Raw genomic sequence first — 23,967 nt, 5'->3', positions numbered from 1 at the left:
GGGAGTTCAGCAGATGTATCAGCTGACACCAGGGGCGCAGTAGGGTATAGACAACATACTGTTTACATGTTTGTGTGTGTGGCTCTGTGTGTGCACGCACTTGTGAGGGGTGGGGGGGGGTGAACTCCCACGAAGGCTCGGTGAAGGAAAGTGACTGAAGACGCTGTGTGTGCAGATTTTGTGCAAAAAGGCACAATATGTTACAACGATGGTGAACTCCCATGATCCCACGCTGCTTCACGTCCGCATCAAACTAGGCCTTTTGTTATTGTTTTGATTGAGAGACCCCTAGTGGTTTATGTCTGTGGTTATGAAAAACGTATATTTTACAGAATGAACAAAGCAGATAAAAGGTGTGAGTTTTTAAACATTTCAGAATTCAAGTTTAAGTTTGTGGTTGAATTGTAAAATATCAAGCTTCAATTTTATTTTATTTGTTACAAGGGTTTGAAATCACCCTTTTAAGATCTTTACCAATTTTTAAATGTATTTCATAAAGGCCGATTTATCGATATTTGTACTCTCTAATACAGATATCGGCATCAGGTCCCTATATTTGGATGAATTGGGCTCCATGCAGGAGATGTAGATGTCAGGTTCATAGTTGAATCAGTATTTAACCTTCCTCTGCACGTGTTCACGAGTTCTTCTTCATCGTTGCTTAAAGTTTCAGTTTCTATATAGTAGTTCAATTTAGCCTTAACTAGCCTGAGTAGGTTGTGAGTTCAGTTTTCACTTCAGTGTTTACCTGACAACACAATTTGCTGAAAGTTCAAACTGACAAATAAACAATGTTTTACAGATTTTTTAAAGCTGTTTTTTAAAAGAACGACCTATTTCTCACTTCAGATCCTTTCACAACCGTTTGGGAGAGAAGTGATGTTTTCTGAGCAGGTGCCTTATTCCAGTGAGTGCTGCTCCCATCCAGTCAGGCTGGGGGGGGCTTCAATTTGCTGTATGAGTGAAGGAGGCTGTATATCACTCGTTTTAACGCTTTCTTGATGTGCTGTGTGTGTCAAGCCGCTGTCAGCCGGGCTGAGAGAGTGCAGTGTATAATAGCAAAACTCGTGATATGAAAAGGATGGAGGGGCCAAGTGCTCGATCAGCTTCACAGACATTAAGTCCAGGAATCCGTTCGGTGCTCGGGAAGATAAATGGTCACAGAAAAGGAGATGTTCTCGAGGCACTCAGGCAGAGCACGGAGAAAACGTAAAGCCTTAGTCAGACATTATGGTTTTAAAATGTCTACCTGTTGTGAGCTCTTCTAAACTACTATCCACTCATCCTCCGACTCTGAGACTGAAGTTTTTTCTTTTCTACTGTCACTTTTACCTCCTTCATTGAATGTTCACTCTTTACGCTCCACTGAGGTTTCCGTCAGTTCTCAGGTCTTTATTGATCCACTGCTTTCAAACCTGAGCACACGAAATAGGCCAAACTTTGTTCCTGTGCTCAGAGGAGGTCTGCAGGGTTGACAGAGGAGAGTCAGTCCGTCAGGCGGAGGCAGATCGGGACGTTTACGAATCTGACCCCTGAACAAACTGATTCAGAGAAGAACAGACAGACGGAGAAGGAGAAAGAGAGAGGGGGAGAGGGGCGTCGGGGTGGAAGCTGTCTGAGAGGGTTTCATGAAAGAAGGAGAAAAGTTTGTTGTACGAGTTTGTTGGTGGTCGTGTTTTTCTACAGTGCATTTCAGTTGGCTCAATTTCTGTGGCTGTGCGATTCATATTTCTATCAAGATTTAAAACCAGAAGTCACTCTCTGTGTGTTTCTGAACTGCAGAATGTCAAAAAAAGAAAAATATGCTTTTCAAAAAGCTCATTAATGCTCCTGTCATCAATGAAACTACAAATGGCGTTGAAATGTTGTCATTATGCTAATGTGAGTGCATTCACTTCCTTTTTTTAATCTGTCATAATAAAATTATAAAAAGTGTGGACTAAAAGGAAAAGCTAAATCAGTAAATGAATAGAAGCCTCAACAACTTAACATTTAAGACACATTTAGCTCCTGTGTCTTAAATCACTAAAATAATGTGCGTGGGTTATCTCCAGGTGCTCGACCTCCTCCCACAGACCTGAGACCTGCAGGTTGGGTTAATTAAAGACTCTCTACTGCCTGTAGGAGTGAATTTCAGACTTTATGATTGTAAAATGTCTCTTTAAATCTTTGCCTGTGTCTTCTACGTTTGTGACGCTGCTTTTTCATTCAGAGAAATTTGTTTTCTTTTTGTTTTTCCATTTTTGCATCTGAGGCATGTTAGATGAGTCATCAATGATTGATTTCAACCATTGATGCAAAACAAACAAGTTTTAATTGTTAATACTCTCTTTTTTTGTATAGCTTTAGATATTTACATTAGATTAAACTGAGCTCAGAGGGAGTTTCTTTTATTCTCCACACTACCACAGTGTTTGCTGAGAGGGAAGTGTTTACCGAGGGAGGCGGGATGAACAGAGAGCGGAGAAGAGGGCAAGTGCAGGGAAGCAGAGCAGCTGCAGGGAACATGTGAAACTGAGGTGAAACGGTTACAGGACAGCAAAGGGAAGTAGAGAAATGAAAAAGACGAGTGAGCCAGGTGAGGTTTTCCCCTCAGGGGCCGATAGAGGTTCTGTAAAAACATTCATCTGGAGGAATCTCCTCCTCTTTAGCAGAACTAACAGCATCGGCTCTATCGCCAATTAAGACGTCACCCGACCAATCACCTCTCTTCACACACCCGTGTCTCTACGTCCCTTTTAAATCGTCTTTCTCCTCCCTTCCCCTTGATGTGTTGAATCTGGGCACAACACAACAGCCAATCACTGGACTTGCTTACTCCTCTACTCCGCATCCCCCACCATCCCCTATTCAAATTATGCTTGTTTGACTCAGGGGGGAAAAAATATATATATTTGCCTAATTTTCTCGAAAAAGCCGGATGGAGATGAAGTCTATTGAAAAGTTAATTAATAGCGGATTGAGGAGAACCCCGGCAATTAGTGGAGGCTGCCAGATGAGACCCTGCTCTGGAGAAGGAGCTGCACGCACACACACACACACACACACACACACACACACACACACACACACACACACACACACACACACACACACACAATGTCTGCTGGGTTAGCCTAGAGCAGTGGTTTTCAAACGTTTCTGCCCCAGGCTCACTTGTATTCTTATTCACACAAATCCCCTGTTATCGTCCGTTTTTACTTATATTTCACTTTTTATTTTTAAGTTGCTCTCCTTCCCACCTGCCGTCAATCTTCGACGTGTGTCACTCACTAATCCTTCCCACCGTCTGACATCTCCTCCTCTTGTCTGCAGGTGAGCCGGCGGTGGCGAGAGAGAACAACTGTCTGAACGCCGCCAAGGCCTGCAACCTGAATGACACGTGCAAGAAGTACCGCTCGTCCTACATCAGCCCGTGCACCAGCCGCGTCTCCACCGCCGAGGTCTGCAACAAGAGGAAGTGTCACAAGGCCCTGCGGCAGTTCTTTGACAAGGCAAGGCTCCTCTGACACCAGCTCATCACAAAGAAACAAAGAAACACGGAGCAGAGAGAGAGAACACACGCTGGAGGTTTTACAAACCACTGATGTGTGATAAAAGCTGAACGTGTAAATCACAAAGGAGCTGCTTCAGAGGGGAGAAGGATCTGAAGTGGTAACGTTGAAGGGGTTGTCAAAATCACAATAAATAATCATGTGGGTTCTTTTTGTTCTGGGTTGGATTCTCCAGCATTTAACTTTGACTTTGATTCCGTCATCAAACACAAAAGATGTTTTCCCTCTCGGCGTCGTTTCATAAGAAATGATGTGAAACAGTGTAATTGCAACGCAGCTCCTGTGATGTCCCCCTTGGAATATCTTTACTGGGACCACTTAGAGTACATACTAATACAAATAAATAGAAAAACTAGACAGAACAAGCGGCTTTGTTAACGTGAGTGTGATGTGTAATTGTTATTTCATTTGTCACAGCAGAGAATTCTATGTGGGTGCAGCTCTGAGCTTTGAGTTTCTTTGTGTTGGAGATAAAACTATGATGACAGTCCTCTGTTGAGTCAAGGCAAACTGAGATGGATTCTTCAAGTATAAAACTTCTTATACCGATATATCAGCCAACATCTATGTAAAACATTTTTAGTGTACACTTATTTCAACAAAATGTAATTTAGGCTCAATATTGTACAGTTTATCATACAACTAATGTACATCCAAACATATAATATAGAATTTGAAAGAAGAAAATAAACATAGTTTTTGTCAAAGTTAAAAATATAAACATGAATGCTTTGCTATTCTGGTTTGTTTATTCTTTAAAATAATTGCTTTCACACAAACGCAAAGATAATCAATGATTCCATATCGGCAATAATATCTTCCAGCTGATAAAGATTCAAACATTAAAATGTTATAGTGGCAGCACGATCAGATTGTCTGAAGTAAACAAAAGGAATGGGCAGGTACAATATAAACTATGGGTAATTAAATACACAAAAATACAAAATTAAAACCCCCAAAAATCCACTGAAGGAACGTGATCCAAAGAGTTAAATAAGAAATTCAAAGATCTTTCATGCTACATCACAGTTAATGTCTTGAATCTCCTGCCGAACAGGTTCCAGCGAAGCACAGCTATGGCATGCTGTACTGCTCCTGTCCGCTCAGGGACCAGACCGCCTGCTCCGAGCGCCGGCGTCAGACCATCGTCCCCGTCTGCTCGTACGAGGAGAAGCAGAAACCAAACTGTCTGGAGCTGCAGGTCACCTGCAAGACCAACTACATCTGCAGGTAGGAAACCATAAGCCACTGGAAACTGTAGGAATTCATTTTGTATAACTTTATTAGACAGTAAAAGAAAGAGGTTTTGACATTCAGATGAAAACCCCTCACTCTCAGGTATATGCACTGACTAATCCCAGCAGCCTGGTGCAGAGCGGTGAGAGTTGTCAGCAGCAGCCACTCGACTCCACCTGAGATATGGCGAGGGAGCTTGTGGTAAAAGCAAAGGCTGTGATCTATCTGTGCTAACTGACAAATGGAGCGGGGGGGCGGCGCTGCACCGAGACCTGTTGTTCAGCCTTGAGCTTATGTCTGATGTATAGAGTGCAGTCAGTGCACGATGGAAGAGAGAAAGGACAGAGACGCAGGGAGGCACAGAAACCTGTAGCGTGAATTTACCACCGCTGCTGTTAAGTGGCGACAGAGAGGGTGAGGAGAGGGGGGGGGGGAGGGGGGGGCAACCTGAGGCCACAGAGCAAATGGAAATCATTTATGATTCTTAATGCTTCCATTTAATCCCAGACACACACACACACACACACACACACACACACACAAACACTTTACCATTGGCCAAAACCCTTTCATAAGAGATAGCACCTCCACCAATACTGATTGGCCACTTTCTAACCATATTGCAAATACATGTATTTAGATTATGTAACCTGAATCTTTTTGTAAGTTAACCTTTTTACAAAAATGTTTCCAATTTGAGAGAAAGTGAAAAAATTATTCCTGTATCTGCTCCCTTAATTCATGCTGCTCCAAAAGCTACTGAGTTTTTCCACCCTTCCCCCAGGTCTCAATAAATTAGGTCCAAACAAACAAAGTCAGATCCAGATGATATGAACATGTAGATGAAGATTAAGAGTCCGAACATGGCGTGAGAAGTTCCTGCTTCGTGTCAGAGAGTCGCTGCATCACAACTCACTATCTCCTCAAACGGTGGATTCCTTCAGGAACCAGAAGCTCATTTCAATTTCACATGCCGCTGCACCTGTGGCAAAGTGTAAACAAACATTTGCAAAAGGCAGTAAATGAAATGGAGCCGACTCGGTGCAGAATTGCCTTCAGCCTCATTCACTCCAGGATATAAACCAGCCCCAGCGAGCGTAAGGAGGGTCATCTTACTCGGCTGAAGACGACCATTAAGGAGCCTAATTACATTGAGAGCGATGGCTTCCAGCACACGCTCGGTCGGACCGGGCATCTCGAAGCACATTCCAGTCACATCGGCCTCCCGAATCCCCCTCGTACAGAATCTGTCGGAGCTCTAATCGTGTTTGGCTCTGACATATTTTCTGGATTTGTTGCAGGTCACGACTGGCTGACTTCTTTGTCAACTGCCAGCCGGAGCCTCGCTCGCTGTCAGGCTGTCTGAAGGAGAACTACGCGGACTGCCTCCTCTCGTACTCGGGTCTGATTGGTGAGTTCACACGGACACTTGATCATTATGGCTCAGCTCTGTCTCTTTCCATTGACTCCCGGTCTCTGTGGATTGTTGTTCATTTTCATAACTCTGTTTCCTCTTATTTCTACAAATCGATTCTGTTGCTTCTAAAAAATGTCCCACCAAAAAAAGTAAGATGTAAAATAATCTGGGAGCTGCTGCAGAAATCAGGTCAGAGCCCGAGATACACCGGAGCTTCTGATATTTGTCTCCAAGCAAAAACAAATTTTGAAATTGGCTCAGACTCCACGGAAAGCTCAGGGAAAGTATCAGCTTGTGAAATTGAACATTCAGCTGCTGCCGAGAGTTCCCCGCTGCAAACTCCAGCAGAACTGCAGTGGAGATCCCACCGAGGCTGCACGAGGAATCTACTCAGCCTCAGTAGTATCAGTGTTCTGACATGACTCCAACCGTGAGCAGGCACGAGATCTGACGAGCTGTTAACGAGAAGCACAGATTCATGTCTAATGCAAAAAATAAACCTTGTGCAAAAAAAACAAATTCACACTATTGATTTGATTTGACATCTTTGTGGAGGCGTTGTCCCTCCAGTTGATCCAATCTAGCACCAACCACAAAGTCTGATATCAGATCAATGTAATCGTAGAACTTCTTGATGATTGGGAACCTCGGAGCCCCTGGATGAATCTTCATTTAGCAGAAAATGATGGGAGCTGAATGACGAATGTTTAGAATTTATCTGATTATCTGAACGCTGTAGCCATGGACTCTATATAAAGATGGACGCCATGGAGGCTCCAACAAGTGAAGCCAAAATGTGTCATTGTGAATCTGCAGCACCTGAATACAGTGGCTCCACCCCCCCCGCTCCACACTGTGCTCTGACTCCAAATGATGTCATTGCCGTAATATTACAGTTTTTGTATCACAGGTATTTTTGCTCCATTTCTGAAGAAGTGCAGACATCCATCTTTATTTGTAGTCTCTGGTCATTACTGATCAGAACATGAAGCTCTAGCTGTGAGCCTCGTCTCCGTCACGTCCTCACCACAACAACAACCCCCTGAAGACTCAGTCCCCACAAGTCGCTGAGCCAGACCACACACACACTCTCTCTCCACTCAGCACCAGTTCATTCTGCCGACTGCAAAACAAAAAGGCCTTCTCTGGAGCGCAGCCAGCACGAGGGAACAATCCATTGAGGGAGAGAGAAATCACTGACTGGAGCTATTTACTTCCCCTCGCGGAGAGAGGAGACGATTCTTCACTCGGGCTGCTCTGCATTCTGCTTCCTGCAGAAGCTCGGGCACTCGGCTCCACTTCTGCACACGGGGTCGGGGAGAGGGGAATAAATGTAGCAGTGATTTAACTTTGTTATCATTTAACACCGATGCAGGATGATAACTGTCTCCTGAAGGATTTAAATAATCCTGCAGCGTATTGGGGCCCTTGAGGGCAGCAAGTCACAGATAATCCTTGTTAATGGATCACGTTTCTTACCTTAACAAAGACGTATGAATGCATGAATGATAAACTGTGTCTCCTGCTGCAGGAACCGTGATGACTCCCAACTACCTGCGTTCCCCCAAGATCAGCGTGTCTCCGTACTGCGACTGCAGCAGCAGCGGCAACAACAAGGACGAGTGCGACAAGTTCACCGAGTTCTTCACCGAGAACACCTGCCTCCGTAAGTTCTCCCCCTGATCAGCTGTTTGTCTTCTCTGTTTTCTCCTCCTCTTTTCTATCTCTGTGTGTTCTGAATTCTCTCTCTCTCTCTCTGTTCTGTTACTTTCTATTTTCATCCTCTCTGCTCAGCGGGGCCCTTTTTTCTTGTTTTGCTCCTTTATCCTCTCTTTTCTCTTCTCTTCTCTCGCCGTCTCCCCTTCCACCCAAATATATCCCATTGCCAAGCTGGCATTGTTATCCCTCTGCATCATAAAGAAACCAGTCATACTGCGCCACAGTCTCTGGAAGCCTGAAAGCTGCAGCACATCTCCTGCTCCACATCCTGGGCTGAAAAGCCTGTTTTTCATCCCACACTGTTTAATTAACAACCCACACTTTGCCCCCCCTACCACACACACACACATACAAACACACCTACTGTATTTCTAGCCAGGATTAATAGGTTTCAGGGTTTTCCTGCCGAGCCGCAGTGAGTGAGCCTCACTGTGTAATAGGAGCTAACTCTGCTGCTTCGGTTTAGCAATCGTCGACAGCTCAGCTCGAGTGTCAGTCGACTCCTCATCGATTCCCGTACGCAGGTCAGAACACAGGGTCATATTTACAATATCTTGCTCAAGGACACCTACGCTGAGTCAATCACCTGAGCTGGGATCTGGTTATGGAATGTTTGCTGACTCTCGATGCAGCAAACTTCTTTTCCAACGAATCTTCTCTGGGTTACAAATCCGCTTTGATTCCAAAGATTCAGCTTGAGATATAAAAATGATCCTACTTGGCATTTCCCTTTTGATAACAGGGTCAGTAAATGGGTGTCAGTTGGATTAAGATATGATTAAATCCATAATCACTTATCCTTTGAGGGGGCATGAGGAGGAGCTGGACATTGGACAAGAGGTTTGGATTTTTACCCTAAACAGCAGGGAGAGAGGTCAGCTGACATGAGACAAAACAACCATTCCCACCCACATTCCCATTGTATACTACTGGTGATTAAGAGCCTCCAGTTAACCTGACCACAGACCATCTCTCTGTCTTTGGCCTGTGGGAGGAAGCCGGAGCAGCCAGAGAGATGTGGTCTTCCAGTTTGAGGGCAGCAGTTATTGATTATAAATTCAAATCGTGCACTCGAAAAACATGCGCTCTATCTCATCTGGCCCCTGCTGGTGCTTAGATGTGCTCTACAGGGTGAGTGAGCTTGAATAATAAAACTAATAAATCCTGCTCTTACCGTAAAAGAGGAGAACAAGCTGGGAAAGCCCACACAGACCCGGGGAGAGCATCCACACAGAAAGACCTCTGTGGACAGAACTGGGATTCGCCTCATGTTTGAACCTCACGTCCCCTCTCAGGATCATTCAGGCTGCAGGCTCCTGTCCACTCAGCACTTCAGCCACTTTCATTAGCTGCAGTGACATTGGTAAACTGATCAGCTGTTGCACATCGTTAATTCAATAGATAACTTGACCAAAGGCCAAAGTGAAACTTGGCTGTTGTCGACCTAATGACTTTTCAGCCAAACGACCGTGTATCAGCACCTTTGAACAGCCCTTTGCATTTCAACAGGACCGATGTGATGGAGAATCAGCTGGAGGTGGAGTCTCTCAGTTAAACCTTCAGTCCTGTATGGTCTTATAATAACAGGATTTGGATACACAAGCAGATTTCAAGCTGGATTCAGATTCAATAAGAATAAGCACAGAGATTCTGCTTCTCCGCAGACACACAAACAGCAGCTCGAGGCTGAAATACAAAATGCGTCCCAAGAATAGACGCACACTCCACGATGTTTTATCTGAGGACGTCTCACATTAGCCAGGGGAGCGTCTGCCTCGAGGGGATCTGCTCGCTTCCCACCTGTTCGATACTTAACGTGATGTTCGCATGATGGTGCAGGGAAATGGAAAAAGAGATTGAGAAGGAAAGAGTCCAACTCCCAGCAGCCGAGTCGCTAATGAATCGAGTTGTTAGGTTTTCCATTGATGAGGCAATCGGCCGTGAGACACCTGTAGCAGGCGATCAATTGGTTAATGTGCTGCTACACTGCAGAGTGAGTGTGAGAGCAAGCTGCAGCTGGAGGTGCTTCCATCTCCTTTCCTAGTTGGTGTGTGTGTGTGTGTGTGTGTGTGTCGTGCACTGAACATCTCTCAAGCGGAATGTGATGATTTCATGTGTATGTGTGTGTTAGTTATGAGATCTGCTCGATCAAAGAGGGTTAATGTGGGTTAAAACGTTCCCTCCGTATATCTGCTCTCGGCTCTGATTGGCTGAGAGGAGCTGAGGACTGTACCTCCTCTGACTTTTCATAATTAGTCTTTTCTCTCTTTCACTGCCTCCTCACTTCACCACCAGCTCCATCCCTCCTCTTCTACTCGTTCTCCTCCCGCTCATGCTTCACCTCACCTCTTACTGCTCTTCCCATCGCTTTGTCTCCCTCCTCTCATGCCCCCCCCCCCCCTTCCCCCTCCTCCTTTCTGCTCTCATTAAGCTTGCTCAGCAGTAACTGGAACTGACAACTCTGAAGATCCTGACACATGCCGGCTACAGGGTCATGACTAAAGAGGAACTACAATAGAGAAAGAAAAGAACACACAGAGAGAGAGAGAGAGGGAGAGAGAGAATGTGAAAAGACTGAGAGAGAGGGCTGTTATGTTCTTGCGCTTCGTTTCGAGATATTTTATCCTGGGTGGATATAGCTCGCTTTTTATTTTCAGATCTTACTGTGGATGGTCACATATTGATGTTAGCATCCTTTAATACAGATTTCCAAATATTTTGAAGCAATTTTCCAACACATCAGTGCGAGTGTATAATAATCTGTGAAATATCAAACTACTGCCATTCATTCATCAGAGATCCCAACATATCCCAACCACTGCTTCAATATTCTCAGGAAGACTCTGGTATTCCAAATGATTTAATGTATTCAAAGCTCGTCCAGTATTATGCCTCCCTCTGTTTCTGGGATATGCACCGACTGCAAAGGTCACGCCATCCAACAGGATCAGAATTCTAGTATTACAGAAAAACCTTGTTCATGTAAAGTGAGATAAAGTGGTAGACGTCCGTGTGAGGCGAACGCACACGGCTAACACAAATATCTGCAGCGATGGAAAGATGATATTGTGTGTTTGCTCGAATGCACCATGCTGTGAAGGTTGAATTCATGTTTGGTTTGGAGCTTTATAAAGGTGTGTGTTGGAGAGTGCACTCTGGGATCTGGAACCAGCCCATAGTGTCAACTGGGATTTAGCCCAGTTGACACTAAGGGCTGGTTTTATGAATTTAGACCACGGCTAGCACTGGGTTTGTGGGTTTCTCTTGATCCAGGAAGTCCCCCACATCTCATCAACAAACAGGTCTATGTGTCATATTCCCAGCTCATCCCGTTATGTGCTAGTCAACTAAAATAGTTTCAGGGCAAATGTGTTGATGTCATCCTTTCTCAGAACCGATGATGCAGCTCCCAGAGGACCATCGCTTCAGCTTTCATCCTTGATTTAGTGGCTTTGATGAGACATTTAAAAAACACCTCAAGGTTTAACAGTGATCAATGCCTTCGTTTTTTAATCTTTAAACACCAATAATGGGCTTGATTTTATAAACACATACTAAGATCTGATATATTGATATAAGTGGAGGTTTTCTTGCTCTACTGTGTGTCTCTTCAATAATGTCTTGCAATAGTAGTGTCCAGTTTTGGCAGCAATGAGTGTGAGGTACATGGAGTATATAGGGTTGTGTGTTGGAATGCTTTGGGCAAGAGCAATCATGTAAGTGAGAGTTATGATGATTTAATAACCTCGTTGTTTGGTTTAGACCTTCAGATTTCTTAGTTTAGTCTGAAGCTAAATATCAGGTTTAGAAAGTTCCTCCCTTTTTTGAATAGTTCAGACTTACAGAGACAGAGCTGGTATTTGAAGGATCACTGTACTTTGGCGTATTATAGGACCACTGGGCCTGAGGTTGGTGTCACTGCTAGTAATACAACAATAATCAGACAGACAGACGTCAGACCAAATCCTCTAAATTACAATGTGAACCCAAAACAAACCAGATCAAATGAAACAATGGGATCAAACACATGAAGCTTGATTCAGACTCTCAGGTGAGAAACAGTCCTCAGTGTGATTCAGGAGATTATAGCTTCAATACCCTGAAGATACCTTATGAAACAGAGTGTGTTTGTTCCGTCTGCAGTGGCTGCAAAATCATTTTTATATATTCTGATTTAACAGTGGCGGAGGTGGCTTGTCCTCGGCACTGAAAAGACATTAACTCCACAGTATGCGCTCGGGTTTATTATCCAAACACACTTTAAAGATTAGTGCAATGTACTTTAAGCAGGACTTTCCCTTCTTGAAGTTTAATCTGTGTGTAGAGCAGTGAAACCAAAGAGCTCCCGTTCTTACTCTGTCGGTGATGATCCCAGTTTCACCAGACTCCCGGTGAATACATATTTTCACATCCGCTGCTTTGTTGACGACATTTCCAGTCACAGCGAGACGTCTTCTGGGATGTCTGTTAATTCCAGAGGTCAATTCAGTAATGGCGATGAAGTGAGGACGTCTCGGGCTCCACTTTGTCTCAGATTAATAGTTACGTTTATTAAATGTGCCGAGTGGAACTAACTCAGAGGTTGTTTCTAGGTCGGGACGAGTTTAAGCCGCAGCCACTTCTGCAGGAGGAAGGAGAGTGAAGACAAGGAGGATGAGCCCCTGCTGTGTTCTCAGGCTCTGAACAACATGTGCTTAAGTGTCTTCAAACACCACTGAGTTCAGTCCAATTAACAGTGTGTGTCTCATCTGAAAAACACAAATCTAGTGACGGGCAACCTTAATTTACTCCTCTAAGAAATCCATGTTCTTCTAATGTCTTTCAATCAGAGCTGCAATCAGACGCTAACCTGTTGTTGACTCTGAGTTTTGGAGATGCCAAACACTCCCTGGTTCCTCTTACGTGAGGAAACATCTTGAACTGGGTCGGCAGGAATAAGGGAACGCTGGCAAAGTCGCAGAAGAAGAAAAGCACATAAGTAGAGGAGAGCAACAGCCTGCAATCAATTTCTCAATCTGAGAACATTTGAGGGGATTTATGTTTCCAGATGTGCTGCAGCAGCTCCCTCGGCCCTGCAGTGGAACTCGAGGATGTCACAGAGCTGAGGTCTGGACGTAAATCAACAGATTTGCTGACTTCAGGCCGACACAAGAGAACAAAGACACGTACAAGTCACTGTTGAGTGTCACTGGCTGTTACTCAGCAAGACCAAAACCCAAGATTGGTGGAATTCTACCTATAACTTTGGATTTTAATACGTTTTGCATCAGATTTGACAATTGATTGAATGACAAACAACAGCAGGGTGAAGACTTCTGCTGGTATGAAGACATGTGTCTTTGCACATGTATGTGTGGATGTGTCAGTGGGGTTAAAGGAGCCATTATCCAGATCGTCTCTCCCTCCCTTCACAGTATCAGGGTCATAATTGACTGTTGGAGGGGAGAATATCATTACGCTCACAAAGCATCTCTGTTAAGCTCAGCTTTTCCTCTGATGTGTGTGCGTGTGTGTGTGTGTGTGTGTGTGTGTCTTTTTACATCAAAGCTATAGAACGCTATTAATAGGGCCACTAATGGACCCTAATGGTAAATAGCCACATCAGCACTCAGCTTTTTGACTGTGTGGTGAATTTATAATGGAGGGAAGTGATAACAAACCCTAAGTACCTTCTAACTCACCTTTAATTGTGGTTTAGGCCGTTGCAATATAGAGCTTTATTTTAACATGGGGACTAACAAGCGTGTGATTCACGATAGGATCCAGTTTGGTGCTAAAGGGACCGGCTTTAGAAATACGATGTGGTATTTCTGTTGTTGGAAAGAAAAGCTTTACCTGCTCAGATTCATCAAGAGACTTGTTTGGAGGCTCTGGGATCGTAATAAAGAGTTGAACTAATAAAAGGTATCAGAGGGGGGCACTATACTATATTATAAAATACTATTTACATTTACTACACACTATGTTTGCCCTGTCACAGTTTTACAACGAAAATGTTTACACAATATAAGAGATTCCCAGCATAGTGTCTTGTGCTGTTGCTTTATTGTAGATTGTGTGCCCCTCCTATTTACATATTTCAGAACTTAATGTATTTCACCCACCAGCCAAACATTTATATATTATTGGAGTATCACAACTGACTGATCCTGTCCCACCCCTCCCCTCTGCAGGTAATGCCATTCAAGCCTTTGGGAACGGGACGGACGTGGGGGTGTGGCAGCCCGTGTCCCCGGTCCAGACCACCACCCCCACCACCACTCACTCCCAGAAGAACCGCGAACGCAACCCCAACCCTATTGACAACCACATCAACACAGACCCTGGGATTTACCACTTCTGTGGCAGCCTACAGGTGAGACTCACACACTGGCTCGGGTTAGTTTCTGCATTCAGAGGACGACCGGATCCAAGGAGACATTTCAGAAAGTTTGTTTTCTCTGTACAAAGACAAAGTTTCCGCTGCTCTTTATCAGAGCTGCTCATCTTTCCATCCTCTTTCTATGTGTCTCACTATCTGCACATTGTATCTCCAGTGTCTGCTCATCTGCTGCCTGTCTGTTTCTGTTGCATACCTCACTGCCTCTTCATCCTCGGGTTCACTCTCCATCTCTCTTTGATTTCAGGCAGACTCCATTTGTTTCATCCAGCGCTGTCACATTACACAATCTGTCCAGTTAAAGCAGTGAATCATATGCTGCAAGTAAAGTGAGAGTTGTCTGTAATGAAAACACAAGAAAGTGTGAAGTACGAATGGAGAAGTTGAACATTAAGCAGCGAAAGAGGCAGATATTCTTCACAGGAGACGGTGGAGACCAAAGCAGAGATAAAAGAGGAGTGAATATTGAGCTTTAACATCATGTTACCATCACTCTGCCTGCTCAGTGTGCAATTCAGAACTGTTTGATAGAACAGAGCGAAATCTGTTCTGTGGGAAATTCCTTCTGGTTGTTGAAAAACATAAATTATATCTTTATATATTCGGTCATCAAGACTAAAGAACAAAATTTCAAGAAAGTGAAGATAGATTTCTAAATGTTCATTTCGCAGATGTTCAGCATTGCGATGTTACTATTTCCCAATAACCCCCAAAAACATATTAAAAACAATATAATAAATTATGTTTATTTTTGTACCTGGTAAGACTCTCAAAGTGTGTTTCCCTGTCGGAGCCTCCTCTGCTCCACAGGAACAAACAGCCGTGTGGCTGATGAAACACGCAACTCATTCACGGCAATCCTGAACGTTGGTGTGTGGGGGGGGTGCTCCCGGGTCCGGGAGGAAGTGGAGATAATACTGTCGTTACCAGCGGAGCGAGACTGTGAGAGCTGCTTCGCCCAATGATGTTAGGGCAACCTGATGCAGCCTCGTGAAACCACTGAGGTTGTTAATTGTTTACAGACAAAGTCCTCCAGCAACGTCAAGCTGAAATCCACCTTCTGACAAACAGCAGGTTACTACCAACACCACTTCTTCTGGTCTTGCTGTTATTGTTTATGAACACCCACAGATTTTTTCCCAGCTCCGGTCAAGCAACATTTAAACATATAAAACTAATTTTTGTCACTTCTCCAAGTAAAAGTGTTCGCTGTTAATCAGCCAATCACCAAAAAATAAAACTGAAACAAATCTGTTGACCTTTGTTTCAAATCTTAAAATGCTTTAGTGTAGAGTTTGCTGGTTCCATATTTATATATGTATATAATCAAACATATATAATATAGATATATAAGTAACACTGTAGGAGGCAAAATGTGAACAGCAGGAGAAATACTTTCCTTCTTCTCATTCTCCTCATAACGAACCTGTGTTTAGACCTGAATCACAGATTGTGACTTTGACTTCATATTTCCATCAAAACAAGATGATAATTTATTATTAGTTTTCCAACCGATATCTACACACACACACACACACACGCTAGAAAAGTGGTTTAACACAGCAACTCTCTCATTAACTTGTACTTGACGTGTTATCAGAGCAGAGCCAACAGCGAACACACGCACCAGTACACCAGCAAAGCTCATTATCAGTGCGAACTGTGTGTGTGTGTGTGTGTGTGTGTGTGTGTGTGTGTGTGTGTGTGTGTGTGTGTGAGTGTGTGCGTGTGTGTGTGTGTATGCCGTTGTAATGACACTCTCAAGGGACAGGCATGTCAGAGGACTCACTCCACTCCACTCATTGATCTCTCTCTCTTTTTCACTCACACAGTCACACACAGACACACACACACAGACACATGTTTGTACTTCTATCTTAGTGAGGACACTCATTGACATTATAGATTGCCTAGCCCCTAATTTTAACCCTAAAACCAATTCTTAACCACTTAACAATCCATTGGCGAAGAGTTAAAACCGCTCACCTTCCAGAAACAGCCCCTCACTCTGGAGGCTCTATGCTTAAAATGGTCCTCACAGCTGATAACAAGAACACACACACACATACATGCAGAATAGTAACCAGAGAAACTCCACTCGGTAAAAACACAGCAACACATACAACCTTGTGTTTACCTCAGCTTGACAGAACAGAATCAAAGAGTAGATGAAAGAAAGAGGTGGAACCAGCTCCTCAGCTCTTTAGAGGAACTGGAGGAAAATGTGCCTTTGTTCCACCCTCCAATTTGTTGGATTATAAATCATTTAGTAATTTGTCACATAAATAGTTGGAAAGCTTCAATTTAAATCACAGTAAAAAACCATAGAATGAAGCAAATGCAGAAAATGCCTGAAACCTGCATTCTGTGTAATGGCCAGCAGAGGGCGACTCCACTGATTGTCTACTTCACACTTTATAACGTCAGTTAACATTTTCACGCGGAGTTTATGTCTCAATCACGCGTTTCAAGACTTTTTTAATACAGCGGATTTTCATTTAGCAAATTATGACCCAATTAGAGTCAAATAGACCATTAAGCATCTAGCTATCGTCCAATAGGTGCAGTGTCCTCGACCTCTCAGTCAGGCTCCACCCCTTTCTCCTCACAGCTATGGTTACTTCTTGTTTAATAAAAAACAAGATGGCGCTGGACCAAATGTCAAAGTGGAGTCTTCAAACAGCTCAGAAACCAACGGGTGGCGTCACGACGGGTTTGACACTTGAAGCTTTCTTCTTCATGTCCCCTTGTTCTCTCCCAAGTGTCTTTTTTACTCTTTTCATTCCCGAACTCCCTCACATGTTTCTGCTGTGTTGTCCTTCTGTGATGTAAATGTTTTTGCGAAGAGAAGGCTTAGCTCAGGCGCACAGCAAAGCCGCCGCAGATAACAACATATACATGAATGCGGACACACACACACACACACACACACACACACACACTCCGTACACAGCTCTATATCTATATATATGTTTGCAAAGCCCGGGGCTCCATCGGCGTGTTCTCATGAATATCGTTGACTCCAGCAGCAGGCAGGAAGTGCCCCGGACAAATATGGAAATCTACCACATGCTAATGTGACTTTTCAGAACATGGAGGTTTTAGGCAAATGTGAACCAAATGGACACAAAGCAGAAATAAACAGGCACATTTGAATTTGTTCTCGTCCAGATTGTTTTTTTTGGAAGTGAAAATAAGCATTGGTTTGTTTAATATACTATAGAATGCTTAGAAGTCATTTACAGGCTGGTGTGGGGGGGGGTGGGGGGGGGGTATGTAATCACAAGTAATGGAAGTGTGAGGTAATTTAACGGCTGAGTTCACCCTGTGATCTCATGCACGTAGTCTTTGCTTTATTTACCAGGGTTTGAGTTAATGACTCTCAGCCGAGACTTCTGATTCCACCTCAATTGACTGCGGGTGAATGGAATCGTATCTTTGGTTTTCACTAGATCATAAAGAGAAAACATTAGGTTTCAGAATTCCAGCCGCGACTGTATGTGTCTGAATAATCCTCAGAACAATCTGAAAACATTTATTTGTTATGTTGTTATTTGAATGTGGTGAATTTTGAAAGTTGTGCTTTCAAACTTCTGAATTCCTGCTTCTTAATGGCTGAATTAGTTTGTTTTGAAAACCCAGAGCTGACGCTACAACGATGAGTTCACTGCAGAAACAGATGGAGTCTGAATGGGAATCGCAATTTCAACACTCACATCGGTGTAATCTCAATTTCCGGATGTTTTGGCTGTGCACCACAAACGAGCGGCGCCCTCGGGATTCAGCAGCGAGCTCTGGATGTTTATTATCATGATCTTGTCTCAGTGTTTGCGTCTGAGAGGTGAAAATGTTTAATTCATCCGAACACAGATGGAACCTCCTCCTGAAACACAAACTGGTGCCAGTTGTGTTTAGTCATCAGGTTCCTCAGACCACTTACGGTTTCTGCTTCCACGTTTACAATTCTTGTCGTGTTCGTGGGTTTGGGTCTTTTACACAGAGTTCGTTTTTTTTTTCATGTAGCGCCGAAGCAAAATTGTTTTTAACAGAACACGGATTCTTTCCCGCTGAATTTCCATGGCCGCTGCATCCTGTACATCCCTGTTTTAAATCTGAATTCCCTGTGGTGAACACTGGAGCCATTTATTATTCTGTCACACACACACATGAGTACCCAGAAACCAGAGCTGGAGCTCCACTCACACACAGCATGAAGCCAATGGGTTTGATGATGGGGTTGATGGAGAATGGAGGACCATGGCAACCTTTGTTCGCAGGTCTATAGAAACAAAGTCCTGCAGAAACAATCCAACATAAAATCATGATAATCATTCTCTTTCATACTCAGTAAATGACCTGTCGATCACGGTGAAGCAGTTAAAGCGTCAGTCACTGATAGAACCCTCTGATACACACATGGAAAGTAGCAGTGTGTGTGTTTGTGTGTGTGTGGGCTTGTGTGTGTGTGTGTCTGTGATGAAATCAGACGGAGCCTCTCTTTTCTTCTCTGAGAGCAAACATCGACTGTAAAAGTTGAACAGGTTCTCTGGGTAAAAAGAAATCTGCAGGGTTACCGTTGTTGTTTCTCAGTTGAGCTCCAGTTTCTGCCTCAATGATCAGATCAGCGCTGAGCTCTCACACACACACAGACACACACACACACACACACACACAGACACACACACACACACTCAATCACAGACGCTGATGGTTATTGGTATTTCAGTCGCAGTGTTCAAACACTGAAGTGTGCGTGTCGTCTGTACCTGGTATGTAAATGTGTTGGCAGAAGATTTTAAGTGTAATTAGTTTGTTAATTGTTCTATCGATTGTTGTTCAAAGCTAATGAATCAGTTGTGGATTGTCTGTGTCGACTCGCTGTTCAGGCTCCGTGCGGCAAAGCCACAAACGGCCGGTGTTCAAGTCCCAACACAGAAATCATCACCTTGTTATTTGGATCTTTGTCACTGAGGAAATGAACGTGTTCTTTGTGGACGTTGAGTTCAAATACTTGTTGACAGTTTTGTGTTTCTCTGTTTTTCTGTCTCAGGCTCAGAAACTGAAGTCAAACTCAACTGTGGATGGCGTCATCTGCTTGGTAAGCTCAATGTCCATTATATCATGTAGATACACATTGTGAATTTTATAATTGAACAGAGGGTAATGTCTAGATGAAATTAACAAACTCTGGTTGATTTAAAGAAAAATACTTTAGTCTCAAATACCTTTAAATTCTCTTAAACCTCTTAATTCACATAAATAAGACGTCACAGAATAAAAACAAAGCAAGAAGTGAAAATCATCTGGTCATGTCGATTTTGTGACCTTTGCCAAAATGGTAGAGTGACACATCTCGTTTTGTGCGCATGCCTCAAGTCTCTGCGCTCTGACATCTGTAATTTGGGATAAATACAAAATCGTGTAAATGAAAATCAAAACGACTTGTTTGAGTAATGAAATGATCCCGGCCTGTGATCCTGTGACGGCCTGGCGCTGCCTCCTGCCTCCTTTGTAAACTCCTGGTCTTTGTAGTTCCTCTGAGGCTGAAATGGGATTGTTGCTTATCTGGTGGCTTTTAAAGTTCACCGCAAATGTCATTGTACAATAATAAGGCAGCGTTATGCACTGGACTGACATTTAATGGAAGCAGCGACAGGTCTCGAGGAGATGACCCAGCCCTGAGCTTGCTGCTTTATTAGCAAGCCAGAGACCGTGGCTGAGGCTCTACACACACACACACACACACAGACACACACACACACAGACACACACACAGTCATGCAAATGCACACAGACAGACTCACAAATGTGGTTTTTAGTTTTCCCACTGTGGCCTTTTACTTACAGAAACAACCTTTTGATTTTCCACTGTGTCACAGCAGATGAATGTATTAAAGATTTTATGGATGATTATATTCAATTAAAAGGACTAATATCTTCAAATGTGCCACGTCTCACATGCAGGATTTAAACTGCAGCCTTGACACTGTTTAGTTTACTACTATTACAACTGCCTGTACATTTTTACTAAACATTCAATTTCATTATATCTCAATTTCATGATAAATATGAGTTATACTGATGCAAAGCATAAAAAACACAACTTGAAAAGAGGTTTAAGCTTTTGTATCACATGGAAAATTCTGCTTATTAGCTCAGTATTGAAAAAATCGATCAAAGATCTTAAAACATATCTGTTTGCATAAATAAATGTATGGAACATCTTAGCTGAAATATAATTAAACTTATTAATATTAAAATTATTTATTAAAAGCTTTAGTGTAAACATCTCCTGTCTGTGTCTGACTCTCAGGATCCTCAGATCGACGGCCCCAGTACGTCCAACGCCATCCTGAGAAACTCGGCCGCCTCCAGACGGCCTGCGGGCCCGATCTCTCTGCTGCCCCCCCTGCTCTGGCTGTGGTACTGCAGCCTGCAGGCCCTCTCCTCCTCCTCCTCCTCCTCCTCCTCCTCCTCTCCGGGCGACTTGTAGCCTCGACGCCTCAACGCGCTTCAACGAACTGACAAACACACATTTGTACAAAAGAAAAAGCAAAACAAGAAGTTCTATGCTTTCTTCTCAGTAAAACCTGTCGTACTCTTATTTCCCTCTGGAATCTGTCTCTACTTTGATTCGTACTTTGTTCTTTTCTATTGAATTTTTGTTGTTTTTGTGTTTTTTTTTTGTTTCTTTGCATTGCAGCTGTGTGCTAAAGCAGTGATCTACTATATCTACTCGGTTTGGATGTGTGTTCCCTTTTCGGTTGGTCTGAAAAAAAAAAGAAAAGGGATTCAAAGCTTTTTTCTCGTTGGTCGATCGGGCGGAAATAACAACGTACTCGAGGATTAACATTCCAACAAACCACAGCTGGTGGCTTCTCGGATCGGTTCACACACGATGTAAACTCACGTTGACCTTCACTGTCGTCCAATCGGTTTCCACCCACGTCTGTTTGTGTGTTGAGGCTATCGTTGGGATCTTTCGCTTAAAAGTCACAGTCCGTTCAGTGTCGGCTACGTTTCGTCACGCGGGCGACTCGTTGGGTGTTCCTCTCTCTCCCCTGTGGTTTCCTGTTTGTTTCAGTCAGGGACGAGATCCGGTGTTTTTAAATTCTCGAAAAGTCGACATCGATATTTTACCTGAAATATATAAAATGTCACTCGACAGTATTTCCTTTTTTCCAGGGTGAACACCGACAACCTGTAACATCAGAGAAGTCGCAACATCCGCGTCCAAACTGTAGCTCAAGCTGAACACACGTCGCCTCTGGCAAAAGCACACAGGCGAGGATCCACGCACACACAAGTACCGCACACGTTCACACACTCAGACACACACACACAGAGAAACACACACACACACACACCTACCAGGCTTCTGCTCTTCTGTTTTTTAAACGCATTGTTTGGCCGGCAGACGGATTCCTCTCTGCGATCACACGCTGCTGTGGATGTTCGAGTCCACTCTGCTCATTAGTGATTGTACATACGTGTAACTGTTAGAAGTCAAAGCCATGTTCAGTGTTTCTATATGAAAAGTGACGGAGCAGCAGCTGCAGCTTCACCTCGACCTGTGTTGTTGTTGTTTTGTTTTTTTATTGAGTTTGGACGAATCTCGCCGAGTCCTGAGGACGGACACGAGCCGAGGACGATCCAACGCTAACTGTCCTCGAGGGCAGTCAGTGGAAACGAAGCTTCTCGATTGGGTCATTGTTACGACCGTTTGCTAAGCCCCGCCTCCTTCAGTCACCGCCCATACACACGTCAGGTTTTAAACTGTAGCGTAGCATCAACACACTTTACTCGAATAACTGTCCGAGTGATGCATTGAAATTATAGAATAATTCACATTCGAATTCAGGAGACAGAAGTTACATTTTACATCTTGACTATTGAAATTTTGCAAACTGAATTTGTTGATTGGAAGCAAAGTTTGGCTGTTAGCCGTAAGCTTAGCATGCTAACGTTAGCAGCTTTCATTAGTGTGTTGATAAATTCCTGACACCTCTTTATAATCGTTATCATAGTTGCTAAGCTGTGATTGGACAGTTGCTGTTAAAGAGGGAACGTTTTAGGAAATGGTCAAATATTTACTTTTCTGTTTTTTTCTGAAAACGATTCAAACACATGTGACTTCAGTACCGTGAGAAAAAATCCTTTATTGTACGTCTGCTCCCGGTGACTTCTGGGAAAAAAAGCTACAACATCAAAATTCACTTTCGATTCTCACAGACACGTGCGTCCGTTTTCATCAGCCCCCCCCCCAGAGGAAATCCGAACCTCGTGGTCATGACGTTAATCGTACGTCGAACCTGAGCATTAACAACGCGCTGCTTCAGTTTACGTAGCTTCTCAGAACACGGTTAATGTATCGTAGAACTTCTGTGTTATTAACTGAGCGTTAACATGGTATATGCACTGTACGTACTTGGCTGAAGCTATAAATCGGACGAATAGACGTCCGATGATTTTCTGTTCCAGAGCATCGTGAGCTATTTTGACATTCAGATACTGAATATTGTTTTTTTACAACTACCTATAATGTGTATATTTTCTCCCAGTATGTACATGATTATGGAATATTACTGCATCTGAGAAAGAGGATATCAATGTGACTCTGTAGTTCAACATGACTGTATTTCCTCAGCTTATTCCTTTGTACCATAGCCCCCCCCCCGTTCACCACATTGCTTAACTCTAGTTTTGTTTTCCGTTGTTTTTTTGGCTAAGATTTGAACTTATTTTTCTATCTTTTACGAATTTTTACTGTGGATGAGTTGAATCGAAGGAGACGGACCGGCCGCTTATTGATCCGTTTAAACAGCTCCTCTGATTTTTGTTGTTTTTTACAGAATGTTCAGAGCCGATTCAAATAATTACTTTGGTTTTACTGCTGAAAGAATTACGGTTTCGAGAAGAGAGAGAGAGAGAAGATTGTTGTTGCATGGTGACTGTGAAGGAAAGATAAATATATTCTATACCATAACATTTAAAAAGGTTTTTTTAAAGGTATATCTGACCAGAGGTGGGCGCCGGGGGGGTTCAACCCCACGGACTGAATGTGTGGAGGGAAACGTTAAAGGAGAAATGTGACGAGACGCTACAGGACCAACTTCTCTTCTTGTGTCTTAAAAAAAGCAACTGTTGATTTTATATTTGAATCCCAGAGTCGTATCTTCACAGGCGCTGGAATATAAGAGGCGGTCGGAAAGTTCCTCGGGTCCAAACCGGGGCTCTTCCTCCTGATGTTAGGAAAATAAAGAAATAAAAAGATGGTGGATATGTTGTCTCCATCCCATGTGTCGTTTTGAAACACCAGACATGGCTTCTCTGGAGACTCCCTCTGCTCTCTGGCATCATTAACCTCTTAGCTTGTGAAAAATGTAAAATCTATTGTACAAAAAGTTATAATTAAAAACTGTCAAATCACCAACACTGTTTGCACGTGGTGTTTATTTCACAGCACGGGGGGGGGGGGGCATATATAAGAGCCGCGCCCACCTGGAGGATGACGGACAGGCGACGGGGGGGGGGGATGAGAGAAGGTCTGAGGTCGGGCGTCGTGATCCTGAGACGCTGATAAGACGACGAGAGTTAATGTCAATGACCTCGGGGTCACAGAGCGGAGAGAAGAAAGATGGAGAGAAGAGAGATGAGAGCAG

The 23,967-nt window shown here is 43.5% G+C and overlaps 1 protein-coding gene across 1 annotated transcript in view; it reads left to right on the top strand.

The window, feature by feature from the left end:
• gfra1a (gdnf family receptor alpha 1a) overlaps positions 1-23,738 on the top strand; it is a 78,373-nt gene extending 54,635 nt beyond the window's left edge. Inside the window, exons 4-10 of the mRNA XM_053436427.1 lie at positions 3,316-3,494; positions 4,612-4,784; positions 6,092-6,201; positions 7,739-7,873; positions 14,100-14,281; positions 19,356-19,403; positions 20,619-23,738. Of these exons, the coding sequence (XP_053292402.1) occupies positions 3,316-3,494; positions 4,612-4,784; positions 6,092-6,201; positions 7,739-7,873; positions 14,100-14,281; positions 19,356-19,403; positions 20,619-20,798 (1,007 nt within the window). The 3' untranslated portion in view covers positions 20,799-23,738. The remainder of the gene's footprint in view (positions 1-3,315; positions 3,495-4,611; positions 4,785-6,091; positions 6,202-7,738; positions 7,874-14,099; positions 14,282-19,355; positions 19,404-20,618) is intronic.
• Positions 23,739-23,967: the final 229 nt, after the last annotated feature.

Source organism: Pleuronectes platessa, chromosome 12, assembly GCF_947347685.1.
Source record: "Pleuronectes platessa chromosome 12, fPlePla1.1, whole genome shotgun sequence".
NCBI classification, from domain to species: Eukaryota; Metazoa; Chordata; class Actinopteri; order Pleuronectiformes; family Pleuronectidae; genus Pleuronectes; species Pleuronectes platessa.
The sequence above is the reverse complement of the archived record's forward strand: the minus strand, read 5'-3'. Positions and strand labels throughout refer to the sequence as shown.